Source organism: Macrotis lagotis, chromosome 3 (assembly GCF_037893015.1).
Source record: "Macrotis lagotis isolate mMagLag1 chromosome 3, bilby.v1.9.chrom.fasta, whole genome shotgun sequence".
NCBI lineage: Eukaryota > Metazoa > Chordata > Mammalia > Peramelemorphia > Peramelidae > Macrotis > Macrotis lagotis.
In genome coordinates this window covers 37,265,917-37,284,027 of record NC_133660.1, presented here as the reverse complement: position 1 = coordinate 37,284,027, position 18,111 = coordinate 37,265,917, and the positions used below count along the sequence as shown (strand labels likewise).

At 37.3% G+C, this 18,111-nt stretch overlaps 1 protein-coding gene and 1 pseudogene across 5 annotated transcripts in view; both read left to right on the top strand.

Annotated features, from left to right (window-relative positions):
* Positions 1-18,111, top strand: part of NAAA (N-acylethanolamine acid amidase) — a 55,774-nt gene that overhangs the window by 11,890 nt on the left and 25,773 nt on the right. For all 5 annotated transcript variants that reach the window (XR_012476871.1, XR_012476870.1, XR_012476869.1 and 2 more), the window contains exons 4-8: positions 915-991; positions 4,290-4,462; positions 4,673-4,735; positions 10,793-10,859; positions 11,251-11,279. Coding sequence is in view for 1 of the 5 variants with exons in the window: in XM_074228469.1 (XP_074084570.1) it covers positions 915-991; positions 4,290-4,462; positions 4,673-4,735; positions 10,793-10,859; positions 11,251-11,279 (409 nt within the window). In the remaining 4 variants the exon portion in view is untranslated. The remainder of the gene's footprint in view (positions 1-914; positions 992-4,289; positions 4,463-4,672; positions 4,736-10,792; positions 10,860-11,250; positions 11,280-18,111) is intronic.
* LOC141517120 (BTB/POZ domain-containing protein 1 pseudogene) lies at positions 1,665-4,275 on the top strand (annotated as a pseudogene).

Genomic DNA, 18,111 nt, shown 5'->3' with positions numbered 1-18,111 from the left:
GAGATAGCAAGATCAGACAGTAAGATATCTGTTTTTTCTAAATTAAAGGGAATAGTCCTTGAAATTTGTTCAAATTCCACAGCTCTTTATCTGGATACAGATGGTATTCTCCATTGTAGACAGCCCCAAATTATCCCTGGTTGTTGTACTGATGAATGAGCGAGTCCATCAAGGTTGAGCATCACCCCTATGTTGCTGTTAGGGTGTACAGTATTTTTCTGGCTCTGCTCATCTCACTCAGCATCAGTTCATGCAAATCCCTCCAGGCTTCCCTGAAATCCCATCCCTCCTGATTTCTAATAGAACAATAGTGTTCCATGACATACATAGACCACAGTTTGCTAAGCCATTCCCCAATTGAAGTACATTTACTTGATTTCCAATTCTTTGTCACCACAAACAGGGCTGCTATGAATATTTTTTGTACAAGTGATGTTTGTACCCTTTTTCATCATCTCTTCAGGGTATAGACCCAGTAGTGGTATTGCTGGATCAAAGGGTATGCACATTTTTGTTGCCCTTTGGGTGTAATTCCAAAGTGCTCTCCAGAAAGGCTGGATGAGTTCACAGCTCCACCAACAATGTAATAGTGCCCCAGATTTCCCACAACCCTTCCAGCAATGATCATTATCCTTTCTAGTCATATTGACCAATCTGAGAGGTGTGAGGTGGTACCTCAGAGAAGCTTTAATTTGCATTTCTCTAATAATTAATGATTTAGAGTAATTTTTCATATGGCTATGGATTGCTTTGATCTCATCTGTAAATTGCCTTTGCATATCCTTTGACTGATATAGGGATTTTTAAAAGTTATTTGAGAGGATATGTGGAATTGTCGATTATTTTTTAAAATTTATTATGTATTTATCAATAAACTTTGCTCTTGTCCTAATATTCTTTCCCCAATTTTGTAGATAAAGGTTTTTGGTGGGAGAATGCCGTGGCAGCTCTTCTCAAGAAAAATTGTCCTGTGAGCTGGCTTCTCAGGAATGTAAGTATGTTTTCTGTTGAGGCTGTCCTCATTAACTTTGTTTTCTATATGCAAATCATTTTCTGATGTTCAATAACTTATATGCAAGTTTCTAAGATAAGGAAGCTATATTACTTAATCATTAAAGTTAAAGTAATTACTTTGGTATATGCAAAGCTTTTGAAAACTTTGGAGTTGGTGTTTTCTACAAGACCCCAATTGCAGTGGGTGGGTGACCAGTAACAAAGCTTTACAGATTTTTCTATTTTTGTTATTTGGGTTTTGATAGCTCAAGTTTTCTGTTCTAGCTAGAAACTCCAAGAGTCCTTCTAGACCATCTTTTGCCTCATTCTTACCTAGTCTTTAATTACTGAATGGAAGTTGTCTCAGACAAACTGAGACCTGGGAAGGATCTTAACTCAAAAAGACCAAGGCCTCCCACTGCATCTATCACTAGTCTTCTTGACCTATGACTTGCTGCTGGACTCCCGAGACTCTAGAGGATAGAGTGAGGCTGATGACTTTGTATAACTCTGCCTTACAAGATCTCACCCTTCTGAAGTCTTTGGTTCTCTTCAAGACAAGGGACTTTCGAAGGTTCGGCAGCGAAGGCAACGGAACCAGCCGCGGGAAGCAGCTCCTCACGGCCGCGGCCTGGGCCCCGCACGGAGCCCAGACCAGGCCGCCGCGGGAAATGGCAGCCTGGGCCCGGCCCGCCAGCTAAGCCGTCGCGGGCAGCGCGCTCTGTAGGGCCGAGAGGCGCCTCGGGCATGGCCGGAATCGGGGCCCCAGGGGACTGTCTCCTGGGCACGGAGGCACGGGGCGTGGGGCGCGGGGCGCAGCCGGCCCTTAGCGCATCCCTGCCCACCGCTTCGTGCTGGCAGCCAGCAGCGTCGTCTTCGACGCTATGTTCAACGGCGGCATGGCCACCACCTCGGCTGAGATCGAGCTGCCCGACGTGGAGCCCGCCGCCTTCCTGGCGCTGCTATTTCTTTATTCAGATGAAGTTCAAATTGGTCCAGAAACACTCATGACAACTCTTTATACTGCTAAGAAATATGCAGTTCCAGCTTTAGAAGCACATTGTGTGGATTTTCTCACCAAACATCTTCGGGCGGATAATGCCTTTATGCTTCTTACTCAGGCTCGATTATTTGATGAACCTCAGCTTGCTAGTCTTTGTCTAGACACTATAGACAAAAGTACAATGGACGCAATCAGTGCAGAAGGTTTTACTGATATTGATATAGACACATGATGTGCTGTTCTAGAAAGAGACACACTTAGTATTCGAGAAAGTTGACTCTTTGGAGCCGTTGTTCTCTGGGCAGAAGCCCAATGTCAGAGACAGCAGTTGCTAGTGACTTTTGCAAACAAACAGAAGGTGCTAGGAAAAGCGCTCTCATTAATCCATTTCCCACGGATGACTATTGAGGAATTTGCTGCAGGTCTGGCTCAATCTGAAATTTTATCAGACCGAGAAGTGGTAAATCTCTTCCTTCATTTTACGGTCAATCCTAAACCCCAAGTTGAATAAATACATTGATCGCCCAAGATGCTGCCTCAGGGGAAAAGAATGCAGCATCAGTAGATTTCAGCAAGTAGAGAGTCGTTGGGGTTACAGTGGAACAAGTGACCGAATTAGGTTCACAGTTAATAGAAGAATCTCCATTGTAGGATTTGGGTTATATGGATCTATTCAAGGGCCCACAGATTATCAAGTAAATATACAGATAATTGAATATGAAAAAAAAACTCTAGGACAAAATGATACTGGATTTAGTTGTGATGGGACAGCTAACACTTTCAGGGTCATGTTCAAAGAACCTATAGAAATTTTACCTAATGTCTGCTGTACAGCTTGTGCAACACTCAAAGGTCCAGATTCCCATTATGGCACAAAAGGATTGAAGAAAGTTGTACATGAAACACCTGCTGCAAGCAAAACAACATTTTCATTCTTTAGTTCTCCTGGCAATAATAATGGAACATCAATAGAAGATGGACAAATACCAGAAATAATATTTTATACATAATTCAAGTAAACAGACTAATCTGAAAGACATAATTACCTAGCTGCTAATGTTAGTAGTGTTATGAATGTTCATAATTTTAATATTTAAGAAACATTTTAGTTTCTTAGAAAGATAGAAAAAATGTCCATATTGGCTTTGCATGATCATCAGGATATAATGAACTTAATGGAAAGTGTTTCATTTTCATATAACTCTAGGAGAAAAGTGCAGAACTTTAATTGTAAGAATATATATTTAAGCAGCTACTTATGCTTTCACTTGGATAATTTCATAAATCAGCTTGTTTGATAGTCTTTCAGTAGTTTTTAAATTGGAAGAACCTTACTTGTTAAGAACAATTGAAGTTTTTGGGGGGTTTTACTGTTTTGCCAATTGGATGGGTGAATTGATCCATGTGAGCTTGGTCAGTATTCTTGCTAAACCTTTTGTTAATTCAAATAACTCTTTTCAGGAAATATGAAAACTGGATTTGTACTTTTGGTTTTGGAATTTTGGAGAACCACGAACATATCTTGTGATAGGCATTTGGAATTGCATTAAACTGTTTCTAAGTGTTGAAAAGCATTTAATCTGTTTACTTGAGATCTAGAATCCATTTAAAGAAATGGTTATTTTGTAGAGTATATAGTAATGTGTTACACTGTAGAACTTATAAACTATAAATTGGAGTTTTATATAAATAAATCTGCAATAATAATGTAAAATGTGAAAAAGAAAAGTTATCTAAGATTGGGCACTTTAAAAAAAAGACAAGGGACTTTCTTACATATCATTAAGAGCTGATTTCCTCTTCAAATCTCTCTTCTGGACTCACTAAAGCAATTTTATTTTAAGTTGTTTTTGTTTTTTTTTTTTTTGCAAGTCAAATGGGTGGGTTGGCCAAGGCCACACAGCTAGGTAACTATTAAATGTCTGAGACTGGATTTGAACTCAGGTACTCCTGACTCCAGGGCCAGTGTTTTATCCACTGCGCCACCTAACTGCCCCTCACTAAAGCAATTTTTAAAGAAAAAAGATCTATCATCCTTTATTGCTTCCTATGTGATTCTTTCATGAAATTTACTTGTGCCTGATAAAGAATGACTTCATGTACTTGTATGTTTACACTATAAAATCTTGTTATTTAACCCTTTTTATGTGATTAGGTTTGAGATCGATTCTGTTATAATAAAACAAACAAATAAACTAAATACAACTCTACTTTGCAGGCATTTCTTGTCCCCATTTGCATAGGAACCCAGAACAGACAAGTTTGATGGTTTTTATTTCTCCTTTTTGGCTAGACCTTGGAAGAAGCTGAGAACTTTGAAGCTGCTGTGATCAAACTGGCCAAAACACCCATTATTGCAGATGTATACTATATTGTTGGAGGTGTGTCCCCTAAGGAAGGGGTGGTTATCACAAGAAATCGGGGTGGCCCTGCAGACATCTGGCCTCTTGATCCCACAAATGGAGAGTAAGTGAAATTGAGAATTTCCTTTAACTGCTGAATCAATTAGATTCATATAGAGTCCTGATGAGCAATTAAATTTTTAGTATTTACTAATTTGAAATTAAATAATTATTTATATTAGTTTTGGTAAATATAGTCAAAATTATGTGCTTCTACAAAGCATGCGTAGGATCACTTTCTCAGGTTCTTTTTTTTTAATGTATTGTTTTGTAGGTGGTTTCGAGTGGAGACAAATTATGATCACTGGAAACCATCTCCCCCATGGGATGACCGAAGGTACATTTCTGTAGGGCTTTTGGGATTGAGGCACTTTTTCTTTATTAAAAAGTATTTTTTAAAAAATGACCTCATAGTTATTCAGAAAGCCATAAGTCTTCCCAGGAATATTTGTTTGTTTTTTTCATGGTACTTTGACTAGAATGATACAGAAAAATATCTTTGTTAACCTCAGTAATAACCATTTAGCTGAAGACATGGCTAGCCACCTGTTTTGCTGAAAAAGACAACAGGGAAATTTGTTGGTAGAAGAGCTACTTGTAAGATTAATTATTTCTTTTATTTATTCATTCATTCAATCATTTACACACAATTACTGCAATAGTCTTGTTGTAAAAGTAAACATAATCCCTCCTCTCCCCACAAAGACAAAGAAATCTTGTGAAAAATAAAGAGAAAAAGAAAAAAATTGTACTTCAGTCTATATTCAGATAACATCAACTCTGTTTCTGGGATTGGTCACATTCTTTATCATAAGTCCATCAGAGTCACATTCTTTATCATAAGTCCATCAGAGAAGTTACTTTAATATTTTTTTCCCACAGTTGCTATTGCTAACTGTATTTCCCTCCATCCATTCTTCCCCACTCCTGTTATTCTATTCTCTCTTTCCTTTTACTTTGTTGCTTCTCAAAAGTGTGTTGTCAGATAGCCATGTGGTGCAGCAGACAGAGCACCAGCCCTGGGGCCAGGAGGACCCAAGCCCAAGTCCAACCCTAGGCATCCAACAATCACACAGCTGTGTGACCCTGGGCAAGTCACCCAACCCTACTGCCATGCCCCCCCAATAAAAAAAAAGTGTGTTGTATCTGACTTCCCTCTATCACAATCTTCCCTTTCCTCTATCACCTACTCCCTCCCCTCCCTTCTCCCATCCCCCCTTTTTCCATCCCCTTCCTCTCCTTTTTCCTCTAGGTAAGAGAGATTTCTATGCCCTATTGAGTGTGTATGTTGTTTCTTCTCTGAGTCATTTCCAGTGAGAATGAACATTCATTCCCCCTCACCTCTCCCCTCTTCCACTTCATTGCAAAAGCTTTTTCTTGACTCTTTTATGTGAAATATCTTAGCCCATTCTACCTCTCCTTTCCCTTTCTCCAAGTACATTCCTTTTTTCATTGACTCCATATTTATAGTATACCTTCATATTCAGCTCTTTCCTGTGCCTTGTCTATAAATTGTTTGTCCTTCATTATTAAAGAAGACCATGACATCAGGGTGGTGATGTTATTACAAGCACATGATTTGGATTTCAGTGAGGGGGGCTGTGCTAAGTCACCAGCCTAATTGTCTCCTCCAGAGCCACCTGGCTCAAGGGGCCAGATATGAATCACAATGACTGGAGATGTCCCTGGATCAGGGTTAAGTGGCTTGCCCAAGGTCACATAGCTAGAAAGTGGCAAGTGTCTGAGGCTGGATTCGAACTCCTATCCTCCTCAGTGTTCTGTCTACTGAGAAGGTTCATATGAGTTATCAGTATCATCTTCCCATGCAGGAATACAGTTCAACATTATTAAATCCCTCATAATTTGCCCTTCCCATCCACCCCCTCTGTGCTTCACCTGAGTCTTGTATTTGGAGATCAAACATTCTGTTAAGCTCTGGTGTTTTCCTGAAATGTTTGAAAGTTCCCTGTTTCATTGAATGTCCATCTTTTCCCTTAAAAGAGGATGTTCAGTTTTGCTGGGTAGTTGATTCTCAGTTGTAATCTAAGCTCTTTTGCCTTCCAGAATATTATATTCCAAACCCTTAATGTGGATGCTGCTAAGTCCTGTGTAATCCTGACTGTAGCATCACAATATTTGAATTGTTTCTTTCTGGTTGCTTGTAATAGTTTCTCTTTCACTTGGCATTTCTGAAATTTGTCTATAATATTCCTGGGACTTTTTTTTGCGGTGGGGGGGAATCACTTTCAGGAGGTGATTAGTGGATTCCCTCAATTTCTATTTTACTCTCTGCTTCAAGGATGTCAGGTCATTTTTCTTGGAAAACTTCTTTAAAAATGAAGTTAAGGCTCATTTCCTGATCATGACTTTCAGGTACCCCAATAATTTTAAAATGATCTCTTCTGGATCTGTTTTTCAGGTCTGTTATTTTTCCAATGAGATATTTCACATTTTCTTCTAATTTTTCACTCTTTTGGTTTTGTTTTATTGTTTCCTGAATTCTTATAAAACCATCAGCTTCCCTTAGCTTCATTCTATATTTCAAGGAATTGTTTTCTTCAGAGAGCTTTCTTATTTTCTTTTCCAGCTGACCATTTCTGCTTTTTAAGGCATTCTTTTTCTCATTGATCTTTTGGACTGCTTTTTCCATTTGACCTAAACTGGTTTTTAACATCTTTGGCATTTTTTTGTATTTCTTTCATTTCTCTTCCTAGTTTTTCATTCATTCATTCATTCATTCATTCATTCATCACTGGAAACCTCTACCTCTACTTCCTTTACTTGCTTTATTTTTGTTTTTTTAGGTTTCTGCAAGGCAAATGGGGTTAAGTAGCTTGCCCAAGGCCACACAGCTAGGTAATTATTAAGTGTCTGAGGCCAGATTTGAACTCAGGTCCTCCTGACTCCAGGGCCGGTGCTCTATCCACTATGCCACCTAGCCGCCCCTCTTTACTTGCTTTTCAATGTCTTTTTTGAGCTCTTCCATAGCCTGAGACAAATCCTATTTTTCTTTTGGAGGCTTTGGATACAGAAGCTTTGACTTTGTCATCTTCTGAGTGTGTTTTGGTCCTCCAAAGGGACCAAAGTAATTGTCTGTGGGCAGATTCTTTTTTTTTTCTGTTTACTCATTTCCCCCACCTATGACCTGGTTTTAATGTGCTTTCCAAGCTTGTTTTTTTTTGTTTGTTTTTTTGCAAGGCAATGGGGTTAATTGACTTACCCAGGGTCACATAGCTAAGTAATTATTAAGTATTGGAGGTTGGATTTGAACTCAGGTTCTCCTGATTCCAGGGCCAGTGTGCTTTCCACTGTGCCACCTAACTGTCCCACTTCCCAAGGTTTTGAGTATGTTGGGGACACCCCCACCATAGGAAACCCAGTTTCTTATGAGAGGCTCTGACTGCTCTCCTGGTCTATGCTCTGGTCTGTGGATGACCACAAGTGCTCCCCTCTGCCATGGACCTGTGAGGAGGGTCCCTGCTCCGCTATGGCAGTGGGGGGGGCCCAGATTGCAACCAGGACAAAGCAACAGAGTACTGTCCCAGGGATAGCAGAGAATCCTCGATAATCTCTCCCCATCTCCTACCTGTCTGTGGACTGAGCACTCTGGAAGCAGGTGCCAGCCAGCTCCCTACTGGTTAGTTCTGCAGGCCTACTTCCATTTTCTGGCTGGGTCTGCTCTGAGGCCTGTGCTGAGGTTCCACACTCACTGGCAGAGTTTTCCTGCTGACCTTCCACATTATCCTTGGTGATCCCTGGATTGGGAGGTCTACCCTGCCCCTGCTGCCATGAACCTGACACCCCCAGGGACCCAGGACCCTGTGGGCTGCTCTTGGAAGGCTGGAGCTGTTTGCTTCTGCAGGGTGTGACTCTGGCTGCGCTGCTGCACCTTCTGGTCTTGGTAGAACAGAGCCTTCCCACAGATCTTCCAAGTTATCTTGGGCTGGAAAATTGTTTCACTCGGTCTTTCTGTGGGTTCTGCCACTCTAGACTTTGGTTAGAGATATAATTTTAAGATATTTAGTGTTTTGGAAGAGAGCTTTTCAGAATTTCTGCCTCCACTAGCCATCTTGACTCCTCCCCAAAGACCAGTTATTGCTTGTCAGCTTGGAAATAAGATTTGCAGGTCTTATTATTTTGTCTCCCACATCCTCCTCTGATGAATTTCCTTATTTCTTTCAAGACACAAGGATGATGATCATCCTTTCATCCTGCCAGGTTTATACCTTAGCATTTTATTCTATTTCTGTCTCCTAGGGCTTCTTGCATCTGATCCCTTCTAAGTTCAGGCCCTCCCCAGATCTTTCTTGATTATTGTAGGACCTCTGAATAGTTATCCCAGCTTCAAGTCTCTTTCTATTTTAGTGTTACCCTCTATAGAGTGGCTAAAGTGATTCTCCTTAAATGCAGAAGCAACTGTTACATTTCAGTGCTTGATAAACTCCATGGGCTCCCTATTGCTTCAGACTTCAACCTGTCTTCCCAGTCTCAATATACAATACTCCCCTTCCCATACTCTTATGGTTAGGACTTAGCCTTTTATGTGTATGTCATGGACCCTTTTGGCAATCTGGTGAAATCAAGGAACTGTTCAGAATAATGTTCAATGTATACTTTTTTTTTGGCAAGGCATTGGGATTAAGTGACTTGCCCAAGGTCATACTGCTAAGTGATTATTACATGTCTGAGGTCAAATTTGAACTCAGGTCCTCTGATTCTAGGACTGGTACTCTATCTACTGCACCACCCAGCAGCTCCTATTCAATGTATAAATTAAATGTTGTAGGATAACAAAGAAACCAATTATATTGAAATAAAGATACAAATTTATTTTTGGTCCATGTTAATGTATTGCTCGTCTCTTCTCCCCCACTACCAAATTTAATCCATGGACTCCATGGATCAAAAGATCTGTGGGCTAGCCTAACTGATCTCTCCATTTCTCAAACTACACACACACACACACACACACACACACACACAACTTGGGAGTTGTCACCCAAGGTAGAATATTCTCCCTTTGAAAGCATTTTTGGTAGCCCCAGTTCCAGGCATGGAACGTAGCAGAGAATAGGTTCTTTACCATAAATGCTTATTGATTGATTGAAGTTCCAAGGGCCTGAACTTCAGGGACCAAATTTGACCTTGTGTTATTTAACATTTTCATTAATTACTTGAATAAAGGCATAGATGGCATGCTTAGCAACTTTATAGATGATACAAATCTGGAGAGATATCAAATATTCTTGCAGACAAAGTCAGAATCCTGGGGTCAGACTCCAAAAAAAATTTTGGTGTGCTAAAAAAAATTGACGTGACTCTAGAAAAAATTGAATAGAGATCAATGTAAAATCATACATTTGGGTCCAAAAATCAATTTAGCTAGTGCCTTCATGATTCATATTAAGTGAAGCCCAGCTGCAGTTGACGGAAGAGGTTAAATAAATTTTCTGGAAAAGAGATTTTAGTGGACTACACACTCAGTATTAGTTTACATTGTTGTCTTGGCAGCTGAAAAAGTTAATATAATCCTGAGTAGCATTTAGAGAGGAATGATTGTCACAAATAAGGAAATGTGAGAGCCCTAGTCAGACTACCTTCTGAAATAATTTGTTCCATTCTCTAGGTGCTAGATTTTAGGAAGGACATAGATAAGGTGAAGAGTATCCAGAATAAAGTAATTAGGATGGTAAAGCGTCACGTGTTCATGCCATGTTTGAAAGTAAGAGTGATAGAGCCTGGGAAGAAATACAAGGTAGATATCTTCTAATATAATCAGCAAATTCACATAGAGAGGAACCAAGGGCACTGTCTGGAAGCTGCAAAGAGGAAAGTTTGGGCTGGGTGCCAGGAAAATTTTCTAATAATGAGAATTATCCAAAGGCAAATGTTCAAAGACTATCTCTAGACAGCCACTTATTGGAAGATTGTGGTGGCAACTAGGTGATGCAGTGGATGGAGCATTGGCCTTGAAGTCAGGAGGACAGGAGTTCGAATCTGGCCTCAGACATTTGAAACTTACTAACTAATGCCCTTGGGTAAGTCACTTAACTCTGCCTCACATCCAGGACCGTCTCCAATCGTCCCGATTCATATCTGGCCACTGGACTCAGATGTTCTGGAGGAGAAAGTGAGACTGGTGACCTAGAGCAAACACCCCACCCCCAATCCAATTCATGTGATTATCACTGAATCACCTCCTGGATATGATGGTCTTTGAGATTGAAAGGCAAACATCATCAAGATTGTGGTGGTCATTCTGTTTCAGGTTTTATTAGATTCTTGTTTATGTCCCTTTCCACTGTAAACTTTTTCATTTGATGATTTGTTGAGTTTCAAATGTATCTCAGGGATTTTATAATTAACAGATAACATTCAATGATTTCCCCTACAGAACTCCTGCTATCAAAGCCCTTAACTCAACGGGACAGCAAAATATCAACTTGGATACACTTTTTAAGGTACCTTTAGGTTGTTTTATTTTTTGAAATTTTTGTACAAGTGATTCAGAAATCTATTAATATAACAAAATTGTACCACAGAATGACAAGATTTGAAAATAAATGTAGCAGACTATATTTGTTTATTAGAAAGACTGATGAAATTATTTGTGTTAGAATGTTACCCAGCTGAAATCATTTTTCTTCTATTTTTAATTAAGGGAGTCAATAATTTCTGGAATGATGTTCCAATGAAATAATTAAGTTATCCTCTTTCTCCCTCCCCATACCCATAACCAATAACTATCAACCATAACTGTCATGTCTTAGCTCCCTTTTCTCCTACTGTCTTTCAGCATTGTTTGAAAGAAATTGTGTATAATAGAATTTTATTTTTTATTTTTAAATTCAGGTTTTATCAGTGTATCCAGTTCTGAACAAGTAAGTATCTTCAAAGCTGTTGATTAAGAATGTCTAGTTTTTTCATTTAATATTTTATCTTTCTTCCAATTACATGTGAAAACAATTTTTAACATTCATTTTTTTAAAATTTTGAGTTCTAGATTCTCTCCCTCATTGAGAAGGCAAGCAATTTAATATGGATTATACTTGTGCAGTCATGGAAAATACATTTCCTTATTAGTCAGGTTGGGAAAGAAAACACAGCCAAAAAAACCAAACCAAAAACATTAAAGTTAAAAAATATTTTCTTCAATCTGAAGATGGATTCTATCAATTTTTTTACTCTGAAGATGGATTATATTTTCCTCATACATCTTCAGATTATCTTGGATCATTGTATTGCTGAGAATAGCTAAGTTAAGCAATCTTTTTACTTTTACTCTGGGAACAAAGGAAATCTGTAGGAAAAATGGTGTTTGTCATTCATAGACATGAATTATATTCATTTGTTATTAATCACAGAATAAGACTTTCCATTTCCCTTTATTTCCTCCCATATTATTCACCTCTCAACTCCTTTCCATCTCACTTCTGAACCTACTTTAACTGAATCTTGTCCTGTGCAGTGTTAGCAAGGATTTCTTAATTTCTAAATCCAATGGTATTTTCTCAATCTTCATCCTTCGTGAACATTTTACATTGTGAACATTCATTGTACCTGGGCACTCTCTTTTCTCTTGGCTTTCCTGATAATGCCCTCTTCTGTTCTTAACCTACTTCTCTGGCGATTCTTCCTCAGTCTTCTTTGCTGGATCATCATCCATGGGCTATTCCTACATGTGAACATTCTCCCTGGTTCTGTCTTGAATCTTTTTTCTCTCTCTGCTTTCTTTTGGAGATCTCATCAGCTTCCATTAGTTATATTGTTAATTTTATTATTACTATACAGATGACTCACAATACTAATCTTTCTCTTTAACTCTAGGCTCACATGACCAACTGCCTCTTAGCTAACAGCTTCCTGGCCATGGATGGCATAAGAAACACATGTTTGAAAATAAACTTATCTTTATTCTCACTCTTCCTAACTTCCCTATTTCTGTTGAAAGCATCACCCACACAACCTCAGAATTTTCCTTGATTCTTCCTTTTTCCTTTGTTCCCCCATATCTAATCACTTGCCAGATCTCATCAATTGTACTTTCACAAATTCTCATATTTGTCCCATTCTTTATTCATATGACCAACACGGTGGTTCAGACATTCATAATCTCTCATCTGGACTATTTTAATAGCAATGTATTTCTTCTTCCAGCTTTTAGTCTCTCTTTTCTCCAACAGAACTTTTACAAAGCTGCTAAAATATTTTTTCTAAAGTACAGATTTGACCATATCATTTTCTATTCAAGAAATTGCAGTGCTTCTAAGAAAAAAGATTAAACTCAATAAGCATTTATTAAATGCCCGATATGTACTGTTAGGTCCTAGGGATACAAAAATCACCATGATACAGTCTTTGTCCTTAATAAAGTTGAGTTTTTGGAATGTTTTCTTCTTAAAATCTCTTCTAGGCTTAGCTCAGTTGCTTTCACACTGTGTATAGTTTGAACTTATTTTTGTATATTTAATCATCTCCTCTCCCATTGGTATAATGATATCACAAGGACCTTGAGAGCAAGGACTGTAGCAATTTTGCCTTTTTATCATCATCTATACACAGTAGGTACTTAATAAATATTGAATATCTTATATTTTATCCTTGCCTTCCTGACTTCTTTCTACTGTCTATCCCCCACCATTGACCATTCCTCTGCCTAAATCATGTGTCCTTCTAGGTCCATTTGTCTCCTTTTGGCCTAGATCTTCCTTCCATAATGTATAATTCCCAATTTATATTCCAGAAAATTTATCCGGTGCACTTTTCCCTCTATGATGACAAAAATCTAATGGTTGATTTGAAGCACAGCCTTCAATGAAATTTATTCCTCAAACATTCCTTTTGCTTTCTCATACTCTTTTCTCCTGGAATATATTCCCTGCCTCCAACTTTTGAAATCCTATCCACCCTTCAAGACTCATCTCAGATTCCCATCTTCATGCAGACTTTTCTCATTCAGCAAATTAGAAGCAGGTAAAGGACTGGTCCAGGAAATCTTTTTACTTTTACTCAGGGAACAAAGGAAATCTGTAGGAAAAGTGGTGTTTGTTATTCATAGACATGAATTATATTCATTTGTTATTAATCACAGAACACGATTTATGAACCTATATAATACTTCAGAGCAGGGGTCTTGTCTTGCTTTTTTATGTCCCTGCTCAATTCTTCATATAGTATCTTGCAGTTTGTATTTTCTAAAAATCTTTAGCATGAATGGATATAAAGTTAGATTGTTAGTGTTGAGTAACCCATCGGTTTTTCCTTCAAATGAGTCTTTGGGAAATAATCCTGCTGGAATAATTTTGTTCTTCTTCCAGCTTCCCATCCCCACCCAGTTACCTTACATGTAGATGTGTTGTGCTTCTGATAGAGTATATGCTACCTGAAGGTGCCTGGTACTTAGTAGGCATTCATTAAATATCTATTGATTGATTTCTATTCTCTATTGTTGGAGAAAAACATAGACTTTTAATTCAATTGTGACTTCACAACAATTATAATATTTTGGGATGAGAATCAAGTTACCAAGTGTTTCTCACTTTTATAAATGAAACTCCCAAGGGAAGCTGAATTTAAGAGCCACAGTTATGATTCAGAGAAGCATTCCCCTACATTTGTGACATTTGAAAAGTTTTACAGATATGGTTTCTAGGTAATTAAACATTTTATTATTAATACTAGCACATTACCAAGAAACTGGGTCAGTGACACTCTTTTTTTAAAATTTTATTTAAGACAATGGGGTTAAGTGACTTGCCCAAGGTCACACAGCTAGGCAATTACTAAGTGTCTGTGGTCAAAGTTAAACTCAGGTCCTCCTGACTCCAGGGTTGGTACTATGCCACCTAGCTGTCCCCAAGTCAGTGACACTCTCAGAGGCCAAAGATAAATCATAGTGATAAGCTCACAGTTTATATTCCCTTGGAAGGATAGATGTTCCTGAGGGTGGCAATCAACTCTGGTTAACAATTGATGAGAGAATGAGTAGTACAATGAAAAGAAGAACAATTCCAATGGGGGCTAGTGACTAACTTTGATTATGTCATTTACTTATTTTTTTCCTTTAAAATTTTTTTGAACATTCATTTTTATAAAGTTTTCCCTGTTCCCCCACCCTAGGATAGTTTTACATATATAGTATATCCATCAGGTTAAATATATTTCTGTATTAGTCATGCTGTGAAAAAAGAATCAGAACAAAAGGAAAAAACAATGAGAAGAAAAAAGGTAAAAAGCAAAATTAAAAAGGTGAAGAGAATATGCTCTGATCTGCATTCAGATTCTATAGTTCTGTATTTGGATATGGATGGCATTTCCATCTCAGATGATTTGGAATTGTTTTTGATTGCTGTATTGTTGTGAAGAGCTAAGTCCATCACAGTCAATCATTGAGCAGTTATTTACTTCTAACTTACCCAACCTTGGGCAATCTAATCCATTCGGTCCTAGAGATTTTTTCTATGGGATTTCATTGATAGCTTGTTAAATTTCTTTTTTCTAAAATGGGGCTATTTAAGTATTGATTTTCTCTTCTGTTAATCTAGGAAATTTCTATTTTTGTAAATATTCATCCATTTAACTTAGATTGTCAAATTTATTGGCACACAGGTGGGCAAAATAGCTCCTAATTATCGTTGTAATTTGTTCTCATTGGTTTTGATTTCACCCTTTTCAATTTTGAGCCTGGTAATTTATTTTTCTTCTTTCTTTGTAATCAACTTAAGAAAGATTTATCTATTTTTTTCATAAAACCAGATCTGATTTTTATTTATCAGTTCAATAGTTTTCTTTCAATTTTATTAATCTCTTCTTTGATTTTCAGAATTTCTAATTTGGTATTTAATTGAGGATTTTAAATTTGGGGTTTTTCCTAGATTTTTATCATGCCCAATTCATCAATCTGCTCTTTCTTTATTTTACTAATGTAAGCATTTGGAGATATAAAATTTCTTATAAGAACTGCTTTGGCTGCTTTCCAGAGGTTTGGAGTCTCATTAATGTTGTTCTCTTTGATGAAATTATTATTTCTATGATTTGTTGTTTGATCCATTCATTTTTTAGGTTTAGATTATTTAGTTTTCAATTAATTTTTAGCCTATCTTTCCATGACCCTTTATTACATGTAATTTTTATTGCATATGATCTGAAAAAGATGCATTTAATATTTCTGTATTTCTGCATTGGTTATGAGATTTTTATGCCCTAAAATGGTCAATTTTTGCATAGGTGTCATCTAACACTGAGAAAAAGCTATCTTCCTTTCTATCCCAATTCAGTTTTCTTCAAAGGGCTGTCATATCTAACTTTTCTAAAATTCTGTTCACTCCTTAATTTTTTTGTGGTTTATTTTGTGACTATATTTATCTAATTCTGAGAGAGGGAGGTTGAGGTCCCCCAATAGTGTAGTTTTGCTGTCTGCTTCTTGTAACTTACTTAACTTTTCCTCTAAGAATTTGGATGCTTGTATTACTTAGTGTATTTATGTTTAGTATTGATATTACTCCATTATCTATGGTACCTTTTAGCAAGATACCTTATCTCTTTTTACTAGATCTATTTTTGCTTTTGCTTTTCCTGAGATCAGGATTTCTATCTCTGTTTTTTTTAACTTCAACTGAAGTTTAATATATTCCACTCTAGTCTTTATTCTGTATGGATCTCTCTGCCTTTTCTTCTTTTCTTTTCTTTTCTTTTTAAGGTTTTTGCAAGGCAATGGGGTTAAGTGGCTTGCCCAAGGCCACACAATTAGGTCATTATTAAGTGCTTGAGGCTGGATATGAACTCAGGTATTCCTGACTCCAGGGCTGGTGCTCTATCACCACCTAGCCACCCCTCTCTGCTTCTTTTAAAAAGCAAATTATAGGATTTTAGTTTTTAATCCATTCTGCTATCTGCTTCTATTATTTTATAGGAAAGTTCATCCCATTCACATACTTAGTAATGATTACTATATATTTCCCTTTTAACTATGCATTTCCTTTGATCCTGTTTCTCCCCATTTATATTTTTCTTGCTCCTTTTACCCTGTCCTTTTGCTTCTGACTACTGCCTCCCTCAGTCTATCTTCCCTTCTAACATTCTACCTTCCCTTTTCTTTCCCCTTTCCTCTCCTTCCCAATAGGGTAAGAAAAATTTCTATACCCAACTAAATATATATCTTATTCCCTCTTTGAATGAAATCCAATGAGAATAGGGTTCAAATGATGCTCACTACTACCCTTCTTTCCCACTAGTATAATAGTTTTTTCTGCTTCTTTATGTGGTGCAATTTACCCTATTCTGCCTTTCTCTTTCCTCTTCTCCCAGTACAATTCTTTTTTTTCCTACTCATTAATTTTTTATATATCATCACATCAAAGTCAGTGTATGCCCATACTCTCTGCTCTTGTATAACCCTTCTAATTGTCCTAATAGAGACACAATTCTCAATACAATTCTCAAATATCATCTTTCCCTGTAGCAATGTAAACAGTTGAAACTTATTGAATAGCATTTTTTTTCTCTCCTATTTACCTTTTAGTGCTTCTCTTGAGTCTTGTACTTGAAGATTGATTTTCTGTTCAGTTCTGGTTTTTTAATCAGGAAAGTTTTGAAAGACCCCAATTTCATTGAATGTTCATCTTTTCCCCTTAAATATTATGCTCAATTTTACTGGATAGGTGATTCTTAGTTGTTATCCAAAATCCTTTGTTTTCCAGAATATCATATTCCAATTGCACTTATTCATTAATATAGAAGCTGCTAAGTCCTGTTTAATTCTGACTTTGCCTCCTTGATGTTTGAATTGCTTCTTTCTGGCTGCTTCCAATATTTTCTCCTTGACTTGCTAATTCTGGACTTTGGCTACAATATTCCTTGGAATTTTCGTTTTGGCATCTCTTTCACGAGGTAATCAATAGATTCTTTCATGACTTTTATGCTTTGGTTCTAGAATTTCAAGGAAGTTTTTCTTGATAATTTCTTGAAAGGTGCTGTCCAGGCTCTTTTTTTGATCACGATTTTCACAGAGACCAATAATTCTTTTTTTTTTTTTTTAGGTTTTTGCAAGGCAAATGGGGTTAAGTGGCTTGCCCAAGGCCACACAGCTAGGTAATTATTAAGTGTCTAGGACCGGATTTGAATTCAGGGACTCCTGACTCCAGGGCCTGTGCTCTATCCACTGCGCCACCTAGCCACCCCAGACCAGTAATTCTTAAATTATCTCTTCTAATTGTCAGATCAGTTGGTTGTTTTTTTTTTGATGAGTGAGGTATTATCTTTTCTTCTATTTTTTTCAATATTTTGATTATGTTTGATTGAATCTTGGTGGCTCAAAGAAGCAATTACTTCCTTACCCAGTTCTAATTTTTATAGAATTATTTTCCTCAGCTTTTGTACCACTTTTTCCATTTGGCCAATTCTGCTTTTTAAGGAGTTGTTTTCTTCAGGGGCTATTATCTTCATAAGGCCAATTGTATTTTTAAAATTTATTTGTTTTTATTTTATTTAATATTTATTCTCATTTTGTACAAATAATAATTTTTTTACATTAATAAAATATTCTTGTTTAAGAGTAAATGAAATACCCCCTCCCCCTTAAATATAGACTTGCTTGAGCGATAAAGTAAAGGGGAAAGAAAAAAATTAAAATTAAAAAAAATAATAGTAATAATTGTAGGTATGGCCAGGTGGCGCAATGGATGGAGCACCAGCCTTGGAGCCACGAGCACCTGA